Genomic DNA, 21,749 nt, shown 5'->3' on the forward strand with positions numbered 1-21,749 from the left:
GAACAAAATATGCTATTCACCTCGTGTACAAATAAGAAAAAGCATTCTTAAAAACAAGAGTCTTATTAAGCTGCGTGCATGAAAGCTGAGAAATTAAGTCATTTTGAAGTGATTTTTGTAGGAAAGTGTATCAAATGATCTTCTTTGATACACTTTCCTACAAATCTCTTCAAAATGACGTAATCATAGTACACTGAGTAAAGAAGATACGATATGTCATGATGTGCTCACTACAGTCATATTATGTTCCACACTAGTTAACTTTGGCAGTATCGTGCTTTAGGGCCACATTGGGGGGGGGGGGGGGGGGGGAATGTACAATGATGTCAGTATACAAGTTGTAATCATGGAGCAAACTGTACTCGTACTTATGAAATATTTTAATTGTGATATCACGCTGTCTGGTCTCTTTGTCAATTATACTTCATAGTCTCTTTATTCATGTCTATACAATGTATGTTATGACTTTATACTATGGAGTGTAATGATTAAGGGCCCTTTGGTTCTTATTAACAAGGGAAGGGAGTTGGGAAGGGGAAACTGAAGGTAGAATAATTCATCCCTGTGGACTGTACTGCGGCCTAGCAGACAATCATGTGACTCATTATTCTTTCTATGCTAGAAAAAAAATCTGTTAATATGGTAGATGCTTTTTGGTCATTAAAGAATGTCTGGAGAATATTCTCACGTCCGGTTTGTAGTGCAGCGATTTGAAAATTAATGAGTTTAATGAGAGCATTTGAGACTTGGGGATGTTTCTCTGATAAAGCTTTAAATCTCTCCAAAATTGCATCAGAGAGTTGTGTGTTTATCTAGTGCTACAATTATCAAGTGTTTGTGATCTTTGTACTACATGTTCAAATGAAAGACATTTGCTGTACAGAAACCCTACAGGTCAAAGTTAATGAAATAGCAGAGTCCTTTCATGAAAATTTGTTTTTGCTAAGTTGTGTATTGAAAGGGTTACATGTATATATGCACTCTAGTGATGCCATACTCTTCCTGAGTAGACTAAACAGTTTCTGATTGAGATTTGCTTCAAAAGCACACAGTCATTTTGCTATTAGGGTAAGAGCACATGTTTGAATAGACTGTGAAATATTCATAGCTAGCCTGGTTCTTAAATTATATAGTCTTGAATGAGAACAACTACTGTAGCTTTTTACAATGATCAAAACTGAGTCATGACAAGTGCCATTTATGTGTTTACTAAATCAGTCGTAAGTTTGTTGCATAGAGTTAATAAAGATAACTTATACTTTACCTACAGTGTGCAAGTTTTCTCCCAAAAGAGTCTTTCTTTTCCAAAATATAGGAAAGATAATATATATCTAAATGTATATTCATGTCATGCTGTTAGATATCAAATTAACACTGTGCATGTTCTATTGCAAGCTGATTGAGAGAGAGAGAGAAAAAAAAAAACCCTAAAACACACAAACTGTCAACTGTAGTGCAAACTTAATGCTCAAGTTTTAGGAATGATTTGCTATTTTGTTTCTGTACAGATATTAAGTGAGACTTGATCTGACAATCATCCTGTTTATGAAAAGCAAACAGTTCACTTTATTTTGTTGATAGGAACGCGATAGCGAAATGAAAAGAATATGAAATAATCAATGATCCAACAATTGGCTCAATGCACAGCCATTTATCAATGACTAATACTGAATTATTAAAGGACAAGTTCACCTTCATAGACATGTGGGTTTAGTGAATGCAGCAATAATGCAGCAACAATGAATTTTTGAAGTTTCTGCTGAGTCACGACTAGATGAGAAGACTACTATGGCTTGTGATGTCACATGAGTACAACGATATGAAGAAAGAATAAAGAAAATTCAACATATTTCCATTTTTCTTGCATAACGAAAAAACACTTGACTTCTCTCTTTCAGAAGGCAGGGGAATAAAATTACCCTTAACATACGTCAGTAACAAGTTGAAGAAAGGTAAACTTTATTCAAAAAGTATTTTGTGAAATTCTGTTTTTATTTTCCTTATATCGTGCACATGTGACATCGTACACTGTAGTAGTCTTCTCATCCAGCAATTACTGCGCAGATACTTCAAAAATTCATAACTTTTGAACGGATTGTCCCATTTTCCTCAAACTTTCACTGATGTGTTCTACTAATATTGCTGCATTCTCTCAATCCTTATGTATTTGGTGGACTTGTCCTTTAAGTAGTCATAGTGTGGTAATCAAATGACATGCACAGTAATTTTTTTTTTTTTTTTTTTTTTTGGGGGGGGGGGGGGACACAGAAAGAAGAACTGGTGCTCACTTTCATATCTTACTATTTCACATCTTTGTCATCCAATCTCCAATTGACAGGTTTTCATCATTGGGCCAGACAAGAAACTGAAACTTTCCATTCTCTATCCAGCTACCACAGGAAGGAACTTTGAGTGAGTACTTGATGCTATCACTTTGGGATTTTGTTTTGTTCTGTGTTTTTTTAGCTCACCTTAGCGGAAGGCTCAAGTGAGCTATTGCAATCGTTCTTCGTCCGTCGTCCGTCATGCATCGTGCGTAAACTTTTTACATTTTCATCTTCTTCTTGAAAACCCCAAGTCCGATTTTCACCAAATTTGGCAGGTAGCATCCCTAGGGGAATAGGATCTCAATTTGTTAAAATGGGCACCATGCCCCACCCAAGGGGCCCAAACTCCCCCAAATTATTAAGGTATCTTTAAAAATCTTCATTTCTAGAACCAGAAGTGATAGAGCTAAATTACTGCTATGAGTTAGTACAGTGATGACTGCAGTTTCAAGTTTGTTCATGGCTGAATCAGGGATGCCCCCCTTGGGGCCTGGGGGGGGGGGGGTGGGGAGGGGTCCTAATGGAGCCCAAATTGTACATTTTCATCTTCTTCTTGACAACCCTGTGACCCATTTTCACCAAACTTGGCAGGTAGCATCCCTAGGGGCATAGGATCTCAATTTGTTCAAATGGGCACCCTGTCCTACCTGGAGGGCTCCAAGGGGCCCAAACCTCCCAAAATTGAGAAATCTTTAAAAATCTTCTCTAGAATTAGAAGTGATACAGCTAAGTTAATTTAGGTTTTCCCGCCCAATTTCATCAGATTTGCATTCGAATTAATGACAAGGCATTCAAATTCATGTCATGTCACTGCTCTACTCTCATGGTTCATTTTAATTCTTTGAGTATTCAAATTCATTTCATGTCATTCCTTTTAGATTTTATTTCTTTCAATTTAGACAGAAATTCATTCAATTTAACGGCTCAAAGTTGGCATTCAATTTCGCGCCAGCTGAATAGACGTTCAAATTCGCACCAAATACCACAATTTCAATTTCAATTATGGGCACACAACTTCAACCTTTGAACGTTCAAATTCAACATCTCCTTTTCATGTTTTTTTTTTTCTCTTTTTTATTCGGCTAGTTTCACTTTATATCCCATCAAAATGGATATCACATTATTTTACAGAATGGTTAAACTCCTACTTTGCTTACATAATGAGAGATCACATGAATACATCGATATGTCAAATGTGATTACAGTCGTATTAAGGATTTTGTTTTCAATCACGTTTGAGGTTTGAAATGTGTGTGAGATACACTGCATTGGGATATTCTTTCTTTCACATAATTATTCATAATTTCGATGTTCAGTCTCTCAGGCCCTCGATCTGTCAACGCGACAGGCACATTCAAACAGATGGAGAATTTACAAAGAACATGAGCAGCAACGAAAAACACTGCCCAGATGCTGTAAATGTTTGCCTATTCGTTAATTTGAATTCCTTAATGTCCATCGCAGCTGTGCTGGTGCGAATTTGAATGCGTTTCACATGCATTTTTAATTTGAACGCGCTGTTTACACGCTTATGTGACAAAATCAGGAATTCGAATGCTGATGAAATTAAATTGAATTAACTACTTAGCTTTTTGAATGTCGATCTCGGTGATCATTCAAATTCGCTCGAAAATGAATGCTCGCCTCATAAAATCGAATGCAAATCTGATGAAATTGGGCGGGAAAACCTATAATATGTGTTAGTACGTTAATGACTTTAGTTTCAAGTTTGTTCATAGCACATCCAGGGGTGCCCCCCTTAGGGGGCATGGGGAGGGGTGGGGAGGTCCAGATTGGGGCCTAAATTGTACATTTTCATCTTCTTCTTGAAAACTTCATGATGGATTTTCACCATACCTGGCAGGTAGCATTCCTAGGTGGTTAGGATCTCAATTTGTTAAAATGGGCACCATGCCCCACCCTGGGGGGCCCCATTCCCCAAATTAAGGAATCTTTAAAAAATTGTCTTCTCTAGAACCAGAAGTGAAAGAGCTAAAATTGATTTACTATGAGTTGGGGGGGGGGGGTCCAAATTTGGGCCCTGATTGTACATTTCCATCTTCTACTTGAGAAGGCCTGGTCAAAGTTTGGTAGAGCTGTGTGTAATTTAGATTAGTGACTGCGTGAAAGGTGAACTCGCGATACTTAGGTCAGCGCAAGACCCCCCGGGTCTCTTGTTTTTTTAATTTTTTTGTTCCTTTTTTTTTTTCAAATACAGAATGTGTTGCTGATGACTGAAGTAATGGTCTGTCCTGTAAAAGTTCATGAGCATAACTTGCATATACATTTTCATGTCACTAATATGACTAACAAAGTACACTGCAGGGAAACTTGCAATTTATGCTCTGTTATGCACTATTACACAATTGTCATTGTTCAGACATCTGAATGTACTTCATTTAGGATGCACATAATCTGGTGGCAGTGGTGATGATGGGATCAAAGAAGGACCTTTGTTAAGTCCATATGTGTAGTACCTAGTAGGGCCATGCTGAGACAAATATGAGAAATGCTGTTTTTATGTGGTAGATCTCGCTGTGCAGTTTCAGTTTATATGACTGCATTGCACATTAATGAGACAAAGCATGACCATACAACTCAGTAAACATAAAAAAGGCATGTGTATTTGGTATTCAAAGCTAGTGGGCATAGTCACATCGCCATATCAGTCAACAATGTGGCCTTCTGTTCTTTTGTCTTCATACAGCGAGATTCTTCGCGTCATTGATTCACTGCAACTGACTGCTACAAAGAAGGTTGCCACACCTGTAGACTGGAAGGTATGTATGGCATAGCTGGGTAAGAAAATGTCTGTTTGACTCGCTGAAATTTGCATTGATGGCCGTAGTCATTTCTTATTTCTGTGTTGTTTTTCTATACCTTGTACTACTGTGTACTTGTGTACTTTATACTTCTGTACTTCCTGATTACCTTCCTCTGTTTTTAGATATTCTCCTTCTGTTCTTCCCTTGCATTTCCTATATTTTCTGTCAAACCTGATTAAAGTCCAGTGTTGCAGAAAAAGTTACACAGTATATACCAAGTCACAAGTCTTTCCTTGACAGTGTGATAGTATTCTTACCCAGCCTGTCATTGTGTGTATAACCTGTGTAATGTGATTACAGAGTTCCATAATTTGATATACATTTCAGGGGCGGATTCAGGAATTCCATAAAGGGGAGGCGCCTTTACAAAATTAAAGGGGGGTGCACGTGACCACCCCCCATTTTTTCTTTTTATTTCTATTGTTTTGATGAAAAATAAAGAGGGAACGCGTGACTGCACCATCCCCCCCCCCCCCCGATCCGCCACTGCATTTGTTGAGTGAGTAGAAAGAGTGTGGCCAGGAAAGAAGACAAGCTTAAATATGATTATTGGCGTGTGAATTTGGCGCTGTAGAAAATGAGGTGAAGATAGAAGCATTTCGCCAGTTTCATTGTCAAGTGCGTTTCTGCCTGGAAAGCCAGCTTTCCTGATTATTGTTATATGATCTGACTATAATATAACTACATAACCCAGTCTTCTTTAGACTGACTTTCAAACTCTTTACAAATGCATTAAAAAAGGTATAATGGAAAAAAATTCTGTATGTCACATAATCAGATAATGTTATTCTTTTTCTGTGGTTAATATCAGCATAACAAGATATTGACATGTATCAGCAGTTCAAGTTATTGACATGTATCAGCACTTCCAAGTTCAAGTTCATTTTTTTTTTCTCCATCTCCAACATAATCAATGGGACATTTCTGTACAATGTGATAAGATTTAAGAGATGTCAACATAAGTCAGAAAAAAATATAAATGCAGGCCAAATTGAGACAGAAACATTAACTTTGATCTTCTAAAATATTTCACCAATTTTTAGCTTAGTTATGAGTTTAGTGAGTTAGATGTTTTTGATAACCTTAAAACTGAAGTGAACAATGGCATATTATGAAAAGTGGGCTCTAATGGAAGAGGAGATATTATTCTATGGTATGAAATACCAACAATGAATGATATGAATTATTATAATAAAAAAGATAACAGTGTGAAACTGCAGAAATGTAGTTTCTTAGGCTTCATGGAGTAAGTGGTAATAGATGTTAATATCTCTGCGTGCATGCTCATATTTCAGCGTGGCGACAGGTGCATGGTTGTGCCCAGCCTCTCAGACGAAGATGCCAACAAACTCTTCTCTAAAGGGTTCGAGAAGGTTCAAGTCCCTTCGGGCAAGGGTTATATCCGTCTGACCCCTGACCCCTCCTAAGTAAAAAGGACAGTCCGCTCTCACACACATATCTACTTTAGGTATGTCTGTCTTTGTGGAATCGTGTCCTGTTAAACATTGTTATATGTTAATCAAGTTTCTCACACAGAAGAGTGTTTTCACAAATTTTGTATGAAAAGTCAAAGAGTTAAACATGCAAGAAAAGTTGATATACAGTGTACCCTGTAATAAGATTAAAAAAGGATCACTGTGAAGTAATTTGTTCTTGTTAGTTTGTAACACTGTAATTTCAATTGAAAAGAAGGAGACTGTTGTGTAATGTGACTGCAGTGCTATGGTAGTCACAGACTATTAATGAGTATATTTTCTTACATAGATTTTCTGACATATTATTTTTTACAAAGAAGAAATTACTGTAGTATAATTTTATGATGTGTCACAAAAGTTATGCACCAAGAATATAACGTCAGTATGTGGTAATTGATAGAAGCGAAGGCCTAACAGTTATTATGATGTCTTAAGTGCACTTTTTCCATAATGAGAAAATACAAGTCAGTATTGTTCATATGTCATTAATATGCAAAAACAGTGTACAGTGTGATTAGTAAATGCACTATTCTGGTACAGGATGAAGTTACTAAATGTTACTATTTGTGCCTGTGTTCCTATTTCTTAAATATTGTGTAGATGCACACTGCATATCAGTATGTTTGAATGTGGTCCATCTTGAATGATATGATAACTCAGTTTTTGAAGTATGACATTCTTAAAAAATATTGTGAGAGAATGTCACAGTGAGTCATTAAGAAATAGGAAAGGCATAGATCTTACTCGATGGTCTTGTCCCACAATTAAATGATGCAACTCAATTTGCATGGTCACCAAAGTGGCATTCTGTAAACTGAATGAGCCCCATGTAAGAAATAGCCCAGAAGTCATCAGATGAAGGAACAGTCCTTTATGTGGGATGAGACATTGTCTCAACATTTGGTGCATATTTGATATAAACATTTATTCAGTTCAGTTCAATTCATTTCAATTCACTGGCATGGAGGTAAGCAATCCTATATTAGTTTTGATATGACATTTACATGAGTTAATAGAGCATCAGCAAACCCGACATATAAATATATTTGGTTAAAAAATAGCCAAAAAACAAAAAAAAAAAAATAAAGCTACTTAAAGAGAAATCATTTATTAAAATCTGTCAGTGCAGGTTTGCCAAGGATTTTAGTGAATGTGACTTGAGACTGAGTTTCTGGTCAAGCAGATATAAGAAAGAAAAAGACAAATTTTACGATAAGATATATGCATTGATGTGCATTGAATATGCTAGATTTTGTTAAGTTAAAAATACTGCAGCAAACATTACAGGGGTTGTTTTCCCTGGTTTTGTGCATCATTGTGTCTTGCTATACCAGGGGTACTTTGGGCAGTTTTCACTTGTTCACTCTATTGATGGCAATTGAAAAGAGAACAACAATAAAGGTATTCACTCCAGAGAGACAGCATACAGACTGGTGTAGCCTTGGCGATGTGTGATTATTGTGGGCACTGTGGCATGGCATGAACTCAGCATAATAATTGTGTCATGTACAAAAAGAGAGAGAGAGAGCATAGTAAGGCTTGTGTAGTGTTTGTGCTGTCTGCTTGGCAATGTGTGGCTGTGTATAAGTCGGTGCATGGGAGGGAGATGCATTTATAGCAGATTACGTCTAGGGTCATCCCAACTCTCTGAACGAGGCATGGGATGGTATGATGCCATCTATTCAAACCCAAAGCATGGTTTCTATTCACTGCATGAGGAATCATTATAGCAGATTTATGCTAACTTATTTATGCTAGCAGATTTATGCCAACTCGTAGTTCACTATGAAAGCCCATTACATGCTTTCATACTTGAGGGTGATTAAGTTGATATAATGGAGAATTGTGGGAGAAAAGTAGTGTGGGCCGTGGCTGCTACTCTGACTACTGTTCAATGTGCCACACACAAGTGTTTATCTCTGCAGAGCTAAAGAGAACAATTGAGAAGAAACCTGATATCGCTTGAGGGAGTGAATTCTTAGTGAACTGATAAAACGTGAGTTAGAACGTAATGGCTGTGATTTGTGGCACCATGAAAATTGTGGTGTTATGTAATCTAAATCCTCTGGTAAATGGGTGTATTTGTGGTCCCAAGCAAATTGCAGTATTATGTAATCTAAATCTTCTAAATCTTCATATGAAGGGAAAATGGATAAAGGGGAAGTCTATATGCAGTGTGTTAGCAGGTATTTAAATTTGAAACTGTTTTTGTAAACTACAGCCAGTCATCTGAGGTATGGCATGATTACAATAATTACCAATTTACAGAAGTTAACCACGTCGCGCATACACCATTAAGGCATACATACACTGTTTGCTCATTCAGGTAAATAATCAAAATACAGATGTGGCATTACTTTGATTATGCTTACCAACACACATGACTCTCCAAGTAGCTGTCACAGGCCTGTCTTGATAGGTTTCAGAATAATATTCTTGCAGCTACCTCACACTAGAAGTTAAGAGAAATTCAGATCTGGTGGGCTGTAACAAGTAAGAGTCTTCAGTGTAGAAGTAAAGCATCAAAGGCTAGAGATCTTGCCACTCTCACGGCTGCAATCACAGTGTCTGTGTGTGAATGGAGAGTGTCGTGAAACCCTCCCCTCAAACCAGGTGTGCCAAGAAATTATAACTCTTCAAGCATTCAGATTAACCCATTTTCTAACACTATACTCTCAACCCTGTACATTTGTATATAATTGCTGGTGTGGGCCCCAAAGCAATACAAACATGGATGTCACAGACACAGGCCTAGCATACATGTACATGCTCTTCACAGCTTGCATGAGACACATTAGTACACATTCACATTGTTTCCAACTGCTCGACAGTGGTATGCTGAACATTTCTGCTTGAGCTTGAGCAGAACACCTGTTCATGTGGTTGTGCCATGTTTTCACAATCAGGAGGGGTGGGGGTGAAAAAAGTCAATGAACCGTTTCTGTAATGGTATGTTTTAAAATTCATGGTGTTTCCTCTCCTATGACATAATAATGAACTATTTCAATTGACCTGCTCCCTCCAATAGGCAGTTTTCATAACATATTTAGATTTTATACATACTTTTTAAACAGAAGTTTTTCTTGATAATAGGCGTTTTCACATCAGCCCGATGTTTCGAAATAGCGCACTATTTTCTGACTTGGGAAATTTTCCCGATAGCGAAATAGTGCGCTATTTGATATTATAAAATGGGTTCAAGAATGTAGCCAATTGGAAGCGCTGAAATTAGTCACGTGTGCGTGCATTAATTTCTTCAGGTATGCACTAAGAAGAGTCTCTCTTCCACCTCCCTGGCCTGACGTACGTCACAATGTTTACACTAGCAGTGCGCACTCAATCAGTTGTTACAAGTGCGTCACGCGCTACTATACGCGCTGTCAATCCTGTAAACAACTTCTAGTTCGGGCCGCGGGCTGCCACAACAGCCGGCGGCCTTTCTTGTGCATAACAGTATACGTGGCGTACGTATACTCTTATACGTACGTACAGTACTTATGTGCGGGATTTCCGAGTGCGACGTGCGTAAATGTTTGGGACGAACATCTTCGGACATCTTGACTTTTGAGCGAGTGCTACATGTAGCTGACTGGTATTGACCCACAAAGGTACGTGAATAATGCTGTTAGTTTTCGACCCATTTTATAAAACAAATGATGCACAGGATTATTTCGTGGCGTTAGTGAAGGTGCGGCGCTCTCTCGAGTATTGACAACGGTTGCAAACATGCACTCGGCTGCGCCTCGTGCATGTCGCACCATTGTCAATACTCTCGAGCGCGCCGCACCTTCACTAACACACTCTATCCTGTGCATCATTTGTATAATGTGAACACAAATTAGCGCTCTAATTGTATCGCTCTGATCGAGAAAATTTCTCGACTCCAACTCGGGAAATTTCTGAAATAGCGGGATAGTAGCACGCTATTTGATAATGTGAAAACGACTCGAGAAATTAGCGCGATGAATCCCATCATGCCTAGCGTGTGTGACCCGATTGATCGAGGCAAACTGCACACAAATCATGAGGAATTTTTGAGAGGGCACACACATTACTGATGCTGTTTGCACATACTCGGCTGTCGAATTAGCTATCTTAAAATTTTTAACTATTCGGGCTACCCCCTCTTCAGGCCGATGTGAATAAGAAATGAAATAGCGCTCTAATTCGCAATCGCGGATAATATTTCGAGCTTGGATTTTTATCGGGCTGATGTGAAAATGCCTATTGTAAACCTGAAAACTTTTTCAAGCCTTGTCCAACATAGCAACAAGTAATAGATTGTATATGCAAACTGGATTCCAGCGATTGAATTGCATTTAAGAAGAGCAGGAAAATGGAATACAGCTTGTCTCTATATCCCGGAGAATGAAACAGCCATAAATTTGAATACATTATGAAACAGCCAAATATCATAATTATCAAATTATCATAATTATCATAAATTATCAAAATCATAATTTTGACCATGCATGGTCTACTGGTGCCTTTAATTTCAAGTACCGGTAGATACAGTCAACCTTGCTTATGTCGACCTCACATAGTCAAATAATCAACAAGTCGAAAATCTTTTCAAGTCCTCTCAAAAGAGAGCATCAGTACTAAATCAGCACTAGTGCTCTCACAGCAGAAAGACCTCCCCCTGCTGCAATAATTCCTCTTTCAATGTGCTGGCAACAATGAATGTGTGTGCTTTGATTGGAGCAGTTGAATTAAAATGCAGTGTAAAAATTACACTTTGAACAGCAAAAAGTAGAAAAACAAGCTGGAACACCCATTAGTCGAGTACCGTATTTGAAAAATCAAATATGCCAGATTAACATATAGAAAACTAACACTCGTAAAGGTGTACATTCTTGAAAAAATATGTTTTTAAGGGACATAGTTTTCATTTCATTTCAATTTGACAAAAATATACACATACATGTACATGTATATAAGTTTGAATTCTTTTCTCAACAAATTCTACAACTGTAAAACATGATATAATCGTGGCATGAAAATTTCGCGAATTGGAGCCGAAGGCCTTTGTCGCTGCATGAAATTTTCGTGACTTACTACTGGCATCCAATGCGTATTGTGTAGACAAGAACTTTCACGTGTATTTAATTTCGCGAATGTTGCTGCTCACGAAATTAAAATACATGTGAACATTCCTTGTTTTACAGTATTTCTTTCAAATTTTAAAGTTGAAATACAGCTTAGAGTTTACAAAACTTTTTCTTTGTCTCCATTTTTACTGCTAGAGCAATGCAGAGCATGGCTTGGAAGCAAACAGGAATGTAAGACATCCCATTGTTATGCTGTAGAACCCAAACGTGTTTACATGGATTACAAAGAGTTGCCACATCATCTGCAATGTAGGTGTTACAAAAAACATTTCCCATTTTTGATCCTAATAGTTTAAAAACTATATATCAGATAGTACTGTCATTGATATGAGTAATAGCTGAATAGTGTACAATTTAGTTGTGGTAATTGGAATATGAGACCATGAATAGGTTTCGTTGAATGCATGGTTCATTTAAAGTTAAGTTTCAGATTTTTGTTCAAATTTGAACCCTCTGTACAAAATTGAACTTTACACAAGAACCAATGTGTATGTTCAGTGTGTGCTTACAATGACCCTGAACAATAGACATGAATACCAAGAATAACACCTTTTCAGAGCTGTGCTGACTAGGCTTCTGGATTCTTGCTCCAAGACACATGAATGCTTTATCAATAATTCATGGTGGATTGCCCTAGGCACTGGTAGTCTGAATTCATGGCAAAGCCGGGGTAAAATACATGCACATGAAAAAAATAAGTGCATTTTTTCATGTGCTTGCACACACAACATTTGAGGATGATAAAGACTAGCTGTGGTAGTGGAATTTCTCACGAATATGTAATAGAGCATTCCAATCCTGGACATTGTTCAGGACCTATAGGCGTTTTCACATCAGCCCCATGTTTCGAAATAGCGCGCTATTTTCTGACTTGGGAAATTAACCCGATCATGAAATAGCACGCTATTTGATAATGTGAACACAAATTAGTGCGCTAATTTTATCGCTCTGATCGAGAAAATTTCTCGAGCCCAACTCGGGAAATTTCCGAAATAGCGGAATAATTTGCGAACTATTTTGTTAGCTATTTGATAATGTGAAATCGCCCCAAGAAATTAGCGCGATACATCCCATCATGCCTAGCATGTGTGATGCCAATCACGTGGGTAATTTTTTTGAAAGCGCGCACTCTACTGGTATACCCGACACTGTTTGCGCATGCTCAGCTGTCGAATTAGCTCGATAAAATTTCGGGCTGATGTGAATAGGAAATGAAATAGTGCGCTAATTTGCGAGCGCAAAAAATATCACGAGCTTGGATCTCTATCGGGCTGATGTGAAAACGCCTATTGTCAGGGTGTTAACCACACACTCCCATACACACCACTGTGCAAAATCAAATTTTCATACACAGGGTTGAAAACATAGCAAAATTTGAAACCTAACTTAAAAATAAATCTTGAATTTAATGAAACTGGTTTATGCGGTCATTTTTAAATTACCTGATATGATATATAGTTTTTGAACTATCAAGGATCAAAAGTGTAACACCTAGTATAAAACTTCCCCGATAGTACTAGCCAGACATAGCAAAAAGGAGTCAAAAGAATGGCATCTTGTAATGAGATAAAAGGGCATAACTCCATTCTGGTTTGTCATGCACTTCCTGGCTTGGACTTTTATTGTCAACTTCTGCAAGGCAATAAACTCTTTGACACAGGTCACAAGTTTAGTAATTACAGCACATGCCTAAAACAACCCCAGGCTTTGGTGCCCTCAAATATTATGACTAAATGTATACAGAGTACTTTTAAAAATCACTTGTACGGGACAAACATTTCTAGCATAGCAAGTAACTTGCATTTGACTCAGAATGACTGCTACCTGCAACCATAAAAACAGAAAGATTTAACCATGGAACTGAGTCATATCATTCTTTAGATTTGAGATTTGATCCTTATCAATGACACAGGAAAGCTATTGATCTACCAACCTTAAAATAATGCTACAGTAACTCATAAAATAAGTGAAATACAGAAGGCCATGTTCCTGTTCCCCCCCCCCCCCCCCCCCCCCCGATACTGCTGCTGTTATTAAGCTGAAGAATATTGTATGATGTTCCTTACAGGAAGAAACACATTCTGACAATGTCAAAACAAAGTCTTAATGAGGTTTTGAGCATACACTTCTCTAACCCTAACATCAGTGGAGTAGAAAAATCTCCAACAGGATAGGTCAATGTAATTCTGTTTTGAAGAATTCATCATGTTTTCACTTATTTCATGGACCCCTTAAAAATTTGGCTGATGTACAATCTCTAGTTTGTTGGTGTTTTTGGCAACCATTCACAACTATGGTAATATCTGAAACCACATAGAACTGCAAACAATGTTTCCAAAAGGACGAGAAATGTTTTCACCAAGAACCAAATATTAATTTCACTGTGGCCCATATGATAGCACTTGTTTTAAAGTGCTTTTGATCTTGATGTTGTCTGCATCATGATTTTGCCCGTTCAAGGTTGAAACTAGAGACAGATCTTGTAGGTCACCATTCTTTGGTGAAATCACAACACTGATGAGCACTTTATGGAGAGTTTCTCTACCTTATTTGGTTTATCAATCACAATATTTACCAACAATTTACATTTTACAATTCCTTACAGCTTATAAGTAGACCAATTTTCCATTTTCTTTCCCCTATGGGATAGAGTGCTGAGGATGCCTATAAATGGTAGTGGTTACCTCTCTCAGGTCATTAAAAAACAGTTACATGACTTGTATTTTGGAGAAGATAGAAGTACATATCACTGCCAATGAATAAATAATAACATTAGCTTACACATCAACTCTCTTTTACAAAGAGTAGTACTAAAGTCATTAAAGAGTTTCATGGTAACAAAGTTTCAATGCAGCTAAACTCAAAGAGACAAACAGTGAGTATTAAGTTGTCAACCAACTCTGTCCATTAAGTTTACATTACTTTTTTTTTTTTTAATGTGACCAGACTGAATCTCCACCTCCTTTTGTTTTTATCTTTTTCTGTCAATCATACACATAGAAACATTTTTTTTTTTTTGAATAAAAACAAAGATGACATGATCTTGAGAATACTTTTGGCAAGCTGAAAAATTTGTCTGAATTTTGTCAATGTTGTTACACTTTGTGCTTGATACACAAATACAACAATAGTATACCTGTTGTTTGTCTGACAAATTAAAAAGTGAAGAATACAGACACTAGGAACTTATACATGCATACCGAGATTTGCATATTTTTTTTTAAATGTTTATAAGTACATTTACAAGACCTCCATAAGAACTATGCACAAAAAGCACAGTGTTAGGTATATCATAGGCATAGGCAAAAGTAACAACATTTATAACAAATAAGTCTGGTACTCAGATATGTTCAGGCATACACAATATGATTCTTTCTCCTTGCACATACTGGCCCACAGAACAACTGTCCATGTAAACTTTGTTTTTCTTCCTTTTTTTTTGACAGGTTCACAGGCATTCTGTATTTACACAATTCAAATAAAATATATAGGATTGTCTTTTTTATATACATTGTGTATATGTACAACATATACAAGGATGAATTCATACAACTTTGGATAAGTAATTTCACAAGACAAGAGCAGTTTTAGAATCAGGGTAATCACATGACACAACTTGCTTTGCAAAAACTCACAGAAGATGGAAGTCTTATTGCACTATTTGCTACTGAGTTGGGCATCATCGTGCCATGAAAATGGCTTCCAGTATTCTCCACATTCCATAGCTGTTGAACAAAAGGAAATACAAAATATTCCATGGTGCTTCTCACTCGTGCACTAATTAAAAGAATCAAAATCTAAAAAAAATAAATAGGAATGTTTCTACATCAGAGTAAAGGGACAACAAAGTGACAGGATTATTCATTTAATTTTCTTCACACGATTTTTATCTGTAGCTCACCTAACTCTAGGACCCCGTTTACAGTGCGGGGCTGGGCCGCGGCTCGGCTGTGGCCGAGCCTGCTTTCATTTCAGTGTAAACGCCCAAAAGGCCAAATGCGGGGCCAAAATTGGCCGCGCATTTGGCCACGCTCTGGAGGTGGTCTTGGCCGTGGCTGAGTCGCGGCTGAGCACGGCCTTTTCTCAGTGTAAACGTAAACTGGGCCAAATGTGCCGCCAACTTCCAGACCCTCTGCCCGTACTATTTCGCTATTCAGAATATTAACCCCCTCAACGTCGAAAATAAGCATAGTTTAAGGTGGTTTTGTCCTGCAAAGGATTTTTCCTTCGGCAAAGGCCTTTGCCCGAACGGCAACTTCGTCGCCATGGAATCCAGTTGGCAAAGGGTCTGAAAACCAGACTATACCAAATTGCGTTTGTTTACAAGCAGAGCGCCACTACGACAAATATTGAGAGGTTTGAATTAAAAGCCCGCCGAGCCCGGCAGTGTAAATGGACAAAATTGCGGGGCTCGGCCCCACAATTGAGGCCGGGCTCAGCCGCGGCTCGGCCCAGCCCCGCACTGTAAATGGGGTCTATGCCAAATTCTTAATTTATATTAATATCAAAAAGTGACCATTCCTATAAAATAAAGTCATTCGCAAACAAATATAAAGATCAATTAACCCACATTGATGGTTGTGTAACTGAGTATTTTTTTTTTTTACTTCTTACATAGATATTTTCTCAAACAAACCGTAGAGCAAAATGTACAACCATTTGCCATCCAAAACAAATCCCATAAACCATTATGGACACGGATTTACTGAATAGGCATCCTTTTAATGAATAAATGTATGTGATTCAAAACATCTTGCACAAGATATGAAGTGCAATTCCATTTCTTTTGACTCTTCGATACTGATTTGTCAAACCTATAGGCAAGGAATATAACAAAGTAATAATGAAAATGAAAAATGCCATTTCATTCCATATTTGAGAATCTGCAGCATTGATTAGTTTGTGTTGTGAAGATTTTTCTCAGGTCCATTTGATATTGAACACTTAACCACACATTTGACATTCCAAAACTATTTTGATCCTTTTTTAGTTCTTTTTTAAAAATATATAAAAAATTTAATATCTAAGATGTGGGGAAACACAATTCTTTCAGCACTCAGCCATTCAAGGGATGCCCTCAAAAGTAGCTTGGTTTTGCTGTGTGACATTTATCTTTAAAAACAACTCAAGAGAAACGTCTCATTTGCAACCCCCCCCCCCCCCCCCGACATGAAATAAGGGCATAAAAGGTTGAGGTGATGTGTTCATCTACATATAGTTTGACTAATGATCATGATATTGATATTCAAGCCCTAACCATCATAGCAATTGTCTTTCAGTACACCATGTACTAACATATTCAAATATCATGCACACAACAGTCGTTCTGAAGACCAAAAAGTTAGCCCAAGGCTTACTTGAAATATCAGCAATATTTACACCACTTTGTACTTCTATTTTGCACATAAGCAGGAAAAGGTCATTTGTACCAACAGGAATGTTGGTTTTTGAATTCATCAAGATAACTTAAGCATTTATGATAAAATGATTATCTATGCAGTCCTCATTAAAATGGTGCATGCCAGCACATCCATTTCACAACAAGCTTGGTATTTGGCAATACCTATCACAAAAATGAAACTAATGAGTTGGATGCTTCCCGAGGTGCTGATTAACGGACCTTTCTGGTCACCTGGTCTATGCAAGTTTATACTTGTTTATACCTGTTTATAACATAAATGCCATAAGTTATTACACAGGGCAAGCTAACTCATTACGTCCCTTTGAAAAAAAAAAAAAATGGAGTGTCCAACCAAATGAGAAAAAAGAAAGGATATTTGTACCAACGTGCACAAGAGCTAATTACGAACTGGCTTTATTGCATGCCATCTGGATCCCATGCATCTAATAAGTGCAGTGAGTATGCACAGGTGATTGGAGCAGCTTGTTACGAGATATTCAGAGGGAAAGAGTCCATAAATTTGAATACATGAGTATAAAACTGGCATATCAACATTCATCAATGTGGAGTGAAAGGAATGTGCAGGGAATATGATTTTTGTTCCCCCTAAATGTGTGCCTTTTTTCTTTGTGGTGACTGGAATGGAATGCCTGCTATTAAGGAATGAAAGTGGTACATACATACATACATGCCTACTTGGCATGGAACCTATCAACATGGATGTCCAACACAATTAGAGGCACCAGCGTGTGAACATAGTGGTAACATTAAATGTATAAGAGAGACACTGATTGCCAAGGCACTTTGCTGATATAAACTGAAATACTTGAAGTGTAATCTGACATTATTCTTTTCTTTTTGTACCAGTCTCTCCACATTGATTTGTAACGACAAATCAAGAAGAACTCTGTAAATATACTAACCAATATCTGAGTGTATTATAGCACCATGATCAGGTTTCATTTTCTCAGCATTGCTATTACATCTGAATTAAAATCATACATTCAGCAGATAGTAGTTATGAAATAGCAACCTACTAGTCTGAAAAGCAGTTTCTTCTAAGATACAACATGGCTGTTACATGTCATGGACCTCATTTTGTTCAAAGCACTATCAGACATCATACGAAGTTTGAGCTACAGATATGAGATGAGTTCCTTGTACTCTGAGTGAGTGAATACTCATGAGTTTGGATTATCACAGCTTCTGCAACAATCAGTGATAGTCTAATCTTTAATGGCAAGATATATGGCTTTTCTCTGGGAAAAAAAAATGTGACAGACTAATCCAAAATATGCTTAATTAAAAAATGATAATTACATTCACAATTCATCTCGTAAATTGTTTCTATATAACAAAACATCTAGAAAATGTTAGGCAAGTAAGCATCAAAATTTGGATATTCCCTGTTGAGCAATATTTGTGATGTAAGAAATCAACTAAGGGATTCGCAAGGAATTAATAACAAAACAAAACAAAACAGTCAGGCCCCCAAGTTCCACCTGTTGGCTGGTTTGAAAACCCAATTGTCCCTAGCAGCATTGAGAAGTCAACTGAGAGGTACTGAACTATGCACATCAAAAACTCATTCATCTCAGCCAGCAAACCAATGAACACAAACATGTACCTCATCACTCTACAACATTTGTGGGAGTGATACGAGATCTTCATGGTGAGATTCATCTACACTGTCAGCATCTGAATGCAGTATTTGGTGGGGAAGACTGCTCTTCATATTTTTGTTTTCAGTTAAATGAATATCTTCCACCCTGATAAAATACCAGTTAAACCAATCTTGATTAGACCATCAAGATAATCATATAATAAATGGTTCAGATACCCAAAAAATTCACTCTTGAGTATGAACATTTACAAGGCAAGAATAAATTGGTGAAGCCCACTTCCAGAGCTAGTCAGGCTTCAGCTTGACATCAGGGTGTGTCACACCATACCGCAGCTGAAATGGATAGATCTGCTGAAGTCTACTGTTCCATGTAGTTTGGCAAGATATGACGGAGCGTTCATCATTCCACAATGTGGTGGTCAGCTCAACATTCACTATCAGTTCACTTCAGAGTATGTAAGACAGGTAAGCAGAACTTTCCATTCTTCTTGATGAATTCACAAGCACAAAACCTACCAAATCCTTAAGGTAAAACTCAAACAAACTGTGTGTGTTTGAGAATTTACTCGGCTCTCTCTATTCTGCCCCATCTTCAACAACTCCTGCACTGGACTGTACAGAACCTGTGGCAGGAACTATTCACTACATCTGTCCACTACACAGTACTGGTAGTGTGGACAAGGAATGCATACTTTAGACTACTGAAACGTAGCTCAGAAAGTCGTCACCAACATCTGAGAAGACAGAAGTCAGTCCCCGCCCATTCTCACGTCGACAGCGGAAAGCTCAGCGACAGGAAACAAAGCTTGGCGTTTGTTCCAGCGATGCTACCCCACAAACACAATTGTGTCTTGTTCTCCATGGAGGACACTTTGCATGAGTCATAACAGTAGGAAGTGGGTCCATAGAACAAGACGGCATTCCTTGTGTTTCATCTCGAATCATCACGAACCTTGACCCAAGACATCCGCTTGATATGCAGCCGTTTTGAGTTCTTCTGATTGCTGCTACGGAGGCTTTTCTTCTTTGTGGAGGGCACAGAATTCTCCTCGGTGGATGATTTCTTGCGAAGGAGAAAGTGTGGCTGTGCAGCAGCATTCATGGCATAGAAGACATTGGCATCATCAGGTATCTGAAGCTCTGGGTACACAAAAATGAGATTCAAAATAGAAAGTTGATGTCTTTTTTTTTTGCAATATCTCTCATTTCTTTTTTAGAACAACAACCACAAAAAACAACAACCACAAAACACCGGTAGTATATAAAAGAAGGACCACTAATAACAACAGCATCATTAAATGTTGCTCTTTGTACAGTCATAGGAACTCATTTTTTCTTGTTGATAAATACAAAGCTTAAAGAGCGACCCATAAGATATCAGTATGTCCATCATCTACATCATTGATCCGCATCAGCCACAGTAAAATGATTTAATGTGAAAAAACATAGTACACTGTAGGTCAATTCTTTCAAACTATTCCAATAAGAAAGGCTGGCAAATGACACCATTAGACCACTTTGAAAGCCATATGATCATGAGCAGTTTCAAAGTTTAGGATTCTTGAAATAGCCAGAAAGAAATCCAAGAAATTAAAAATCTATGGAAGCCATATGTGCTGTTGTGTACAAAACATCCTAAAATAGAAACACAGATGTTGTTTAATTATGAAGGTTTGCTGAATAGGGTATGACAGATTCCATCATATACAAGTCCATTCAACTAGAGGATCTTATCCCATTGAAGACACGCTAATTTTGCTGTAATACGCATTTCCCATGGCAGCCTGCCCTAGTACACTCGTGACTAGTCTTCAACAGGTTAAATGACGACAAAGAATTACACAACGCCTATTTCACAATATTCCTGCATCATTTAAACTAAAATAACTGATATCTTGAAAACGTTTCCCATCTGAAGGGTTATTTAATATCCAGTCTCTCTGACATTTCTTTGACACATGCAGGATACAGATTTCATTTTGTGCTCAGCAATCCCACAGGGATGTGTCACATATATGAAGTCCTCTTACAGATGTTGCCTGCCATATCCACATCAGTCAAAAGGATGGTATAGTTTTGGTCGAGATCGGGATTCAGGTTTTATCTTTTTGCGAGATGATTAGAAACCACTTTTTATATGAAATATTAAAGAGCATATAATTCTAAAAGGAATTCGAAGTTTATTAGATGAGAACCTGGTTTGAAATGGCTGAGATATCCAAAAACAAGTCAAAGAGGTCCTAATAAAAGGTGGGACACACCTTTTCTTATGACCACCTTGTTTTGATTTGTACTAAAATAACTCGGTCAATTCAAAACCGATTTTCATCAAATAAACTCTTTTTATATGTTTAAAGATAATATAAAGCTTTGGTACCTCACAAGTTTCCCGAATTTCCTTGTCTTAGTTTGAAGTACCTTTCATATAACTAACACTGTGAGACTTACTCGCCCCAAAGTGCTCTCATGTCTTAGTAATCATGCAATAATGGTTTCGTACCAGAGCCGCCACCGTACGGTGGCGAGGTAGTACACGTATTGTACAAAACCATTATTGCATGACAACTGCGACCAGCAGCGTGCAGCCCATACGCATAGCTAACTGTGACCAGCAGCCCCATACGCATAGCTAAATGGGGCTTCGTATTGTAGCATTCAGCATCATGACAGCTTTAGTATCGCGGGTAAATATCAACTTAAAATCCAAAAATTTCTTCAATTTGAAGACTTACCATTTAAGTTGAAGTATTGAAAACAGGCTTCGTGCAACGTTTGGTTTTGCCAATAGTCCCTTTCTGTTCGAATTGATGACTGAATGTGACTCAGTCGAGAGGACCTTGGGAGAGCTACACTGAATTGACGGCCAGCGCATGCGCACACAAACATCTTATCCGTTCATGGATTTGAAATTTGTGCGCATGTGATGTGTGCCAATGCGCTGGCCGTAGCATTCAGTGTATGGAGCTCTCCCAAGGTCCTCTCGACC

General features: G+C 37.8%; 2 protein-coding genes across 2 annotated transcripts in view; one reads left to right on the top strand and one right to left on the bottom strand.

Moving 5' to 3' along the window:
- Positions 1–8,053, top strand: part of LOC140240391 (peroxiredoxin-6-like) — a 30,307-nt gene extending 22,254 nt beyond the window's left edge. Inside the window, exons 4-6 of the mRNA XM_072320162.1 lie at positions 2,339–2,412; positions 5,035–5,107; positions 6,448–8,053. Coding sequence (XP_072176263.1) covers positions 2,339–2,412; positions 5,035–5,107; positions 6,448–6,579 — 279 coding nt within the window. The 3' untranslated portion in view covers positions 6,580–8,053. The remainder of the gene's footprint in view (positions 1–2,338; positions 2,413–5,034; positions 5,108–6,447) is intronic.
- An 8,868-nt stretch (positions 8,054–16,921) lies between these two features.
- Positions 16,922–21,749, bottom strand: part of LOC140241057 (ral guanine nucleotide dissociation stimulator-like 1) — a 74,880-nt gene continuing 70,052 nt past the window's right edge. Inside the window, exon 17 of the mRNA XM_072320828.1 lies at positions 16,922–19,903. Within this exon, the coding sequence (XP_072176929.1) occupies positions 19,695–19,903 (209 nt within the window). The 3' untranslated portion in view covers positions 16,922–19,694. The remainder of the gene's footprint in view (positions 19,904–21,749) is intronic.

Source organism: Diadema setosum, chromosome 17, assembly GCF_964275005.1.
Source record: "Diadema setosum chromosome 17, eeDiaSeto1, whole genome shotgun sequence".
Taxonomy (NCBI): domain Eukaryota; kingdom Metazoa; phylum Echinodermata; class Echinoidea; order Diadematoida; family Diadematidae; genus Diadema; species Diadema setosum.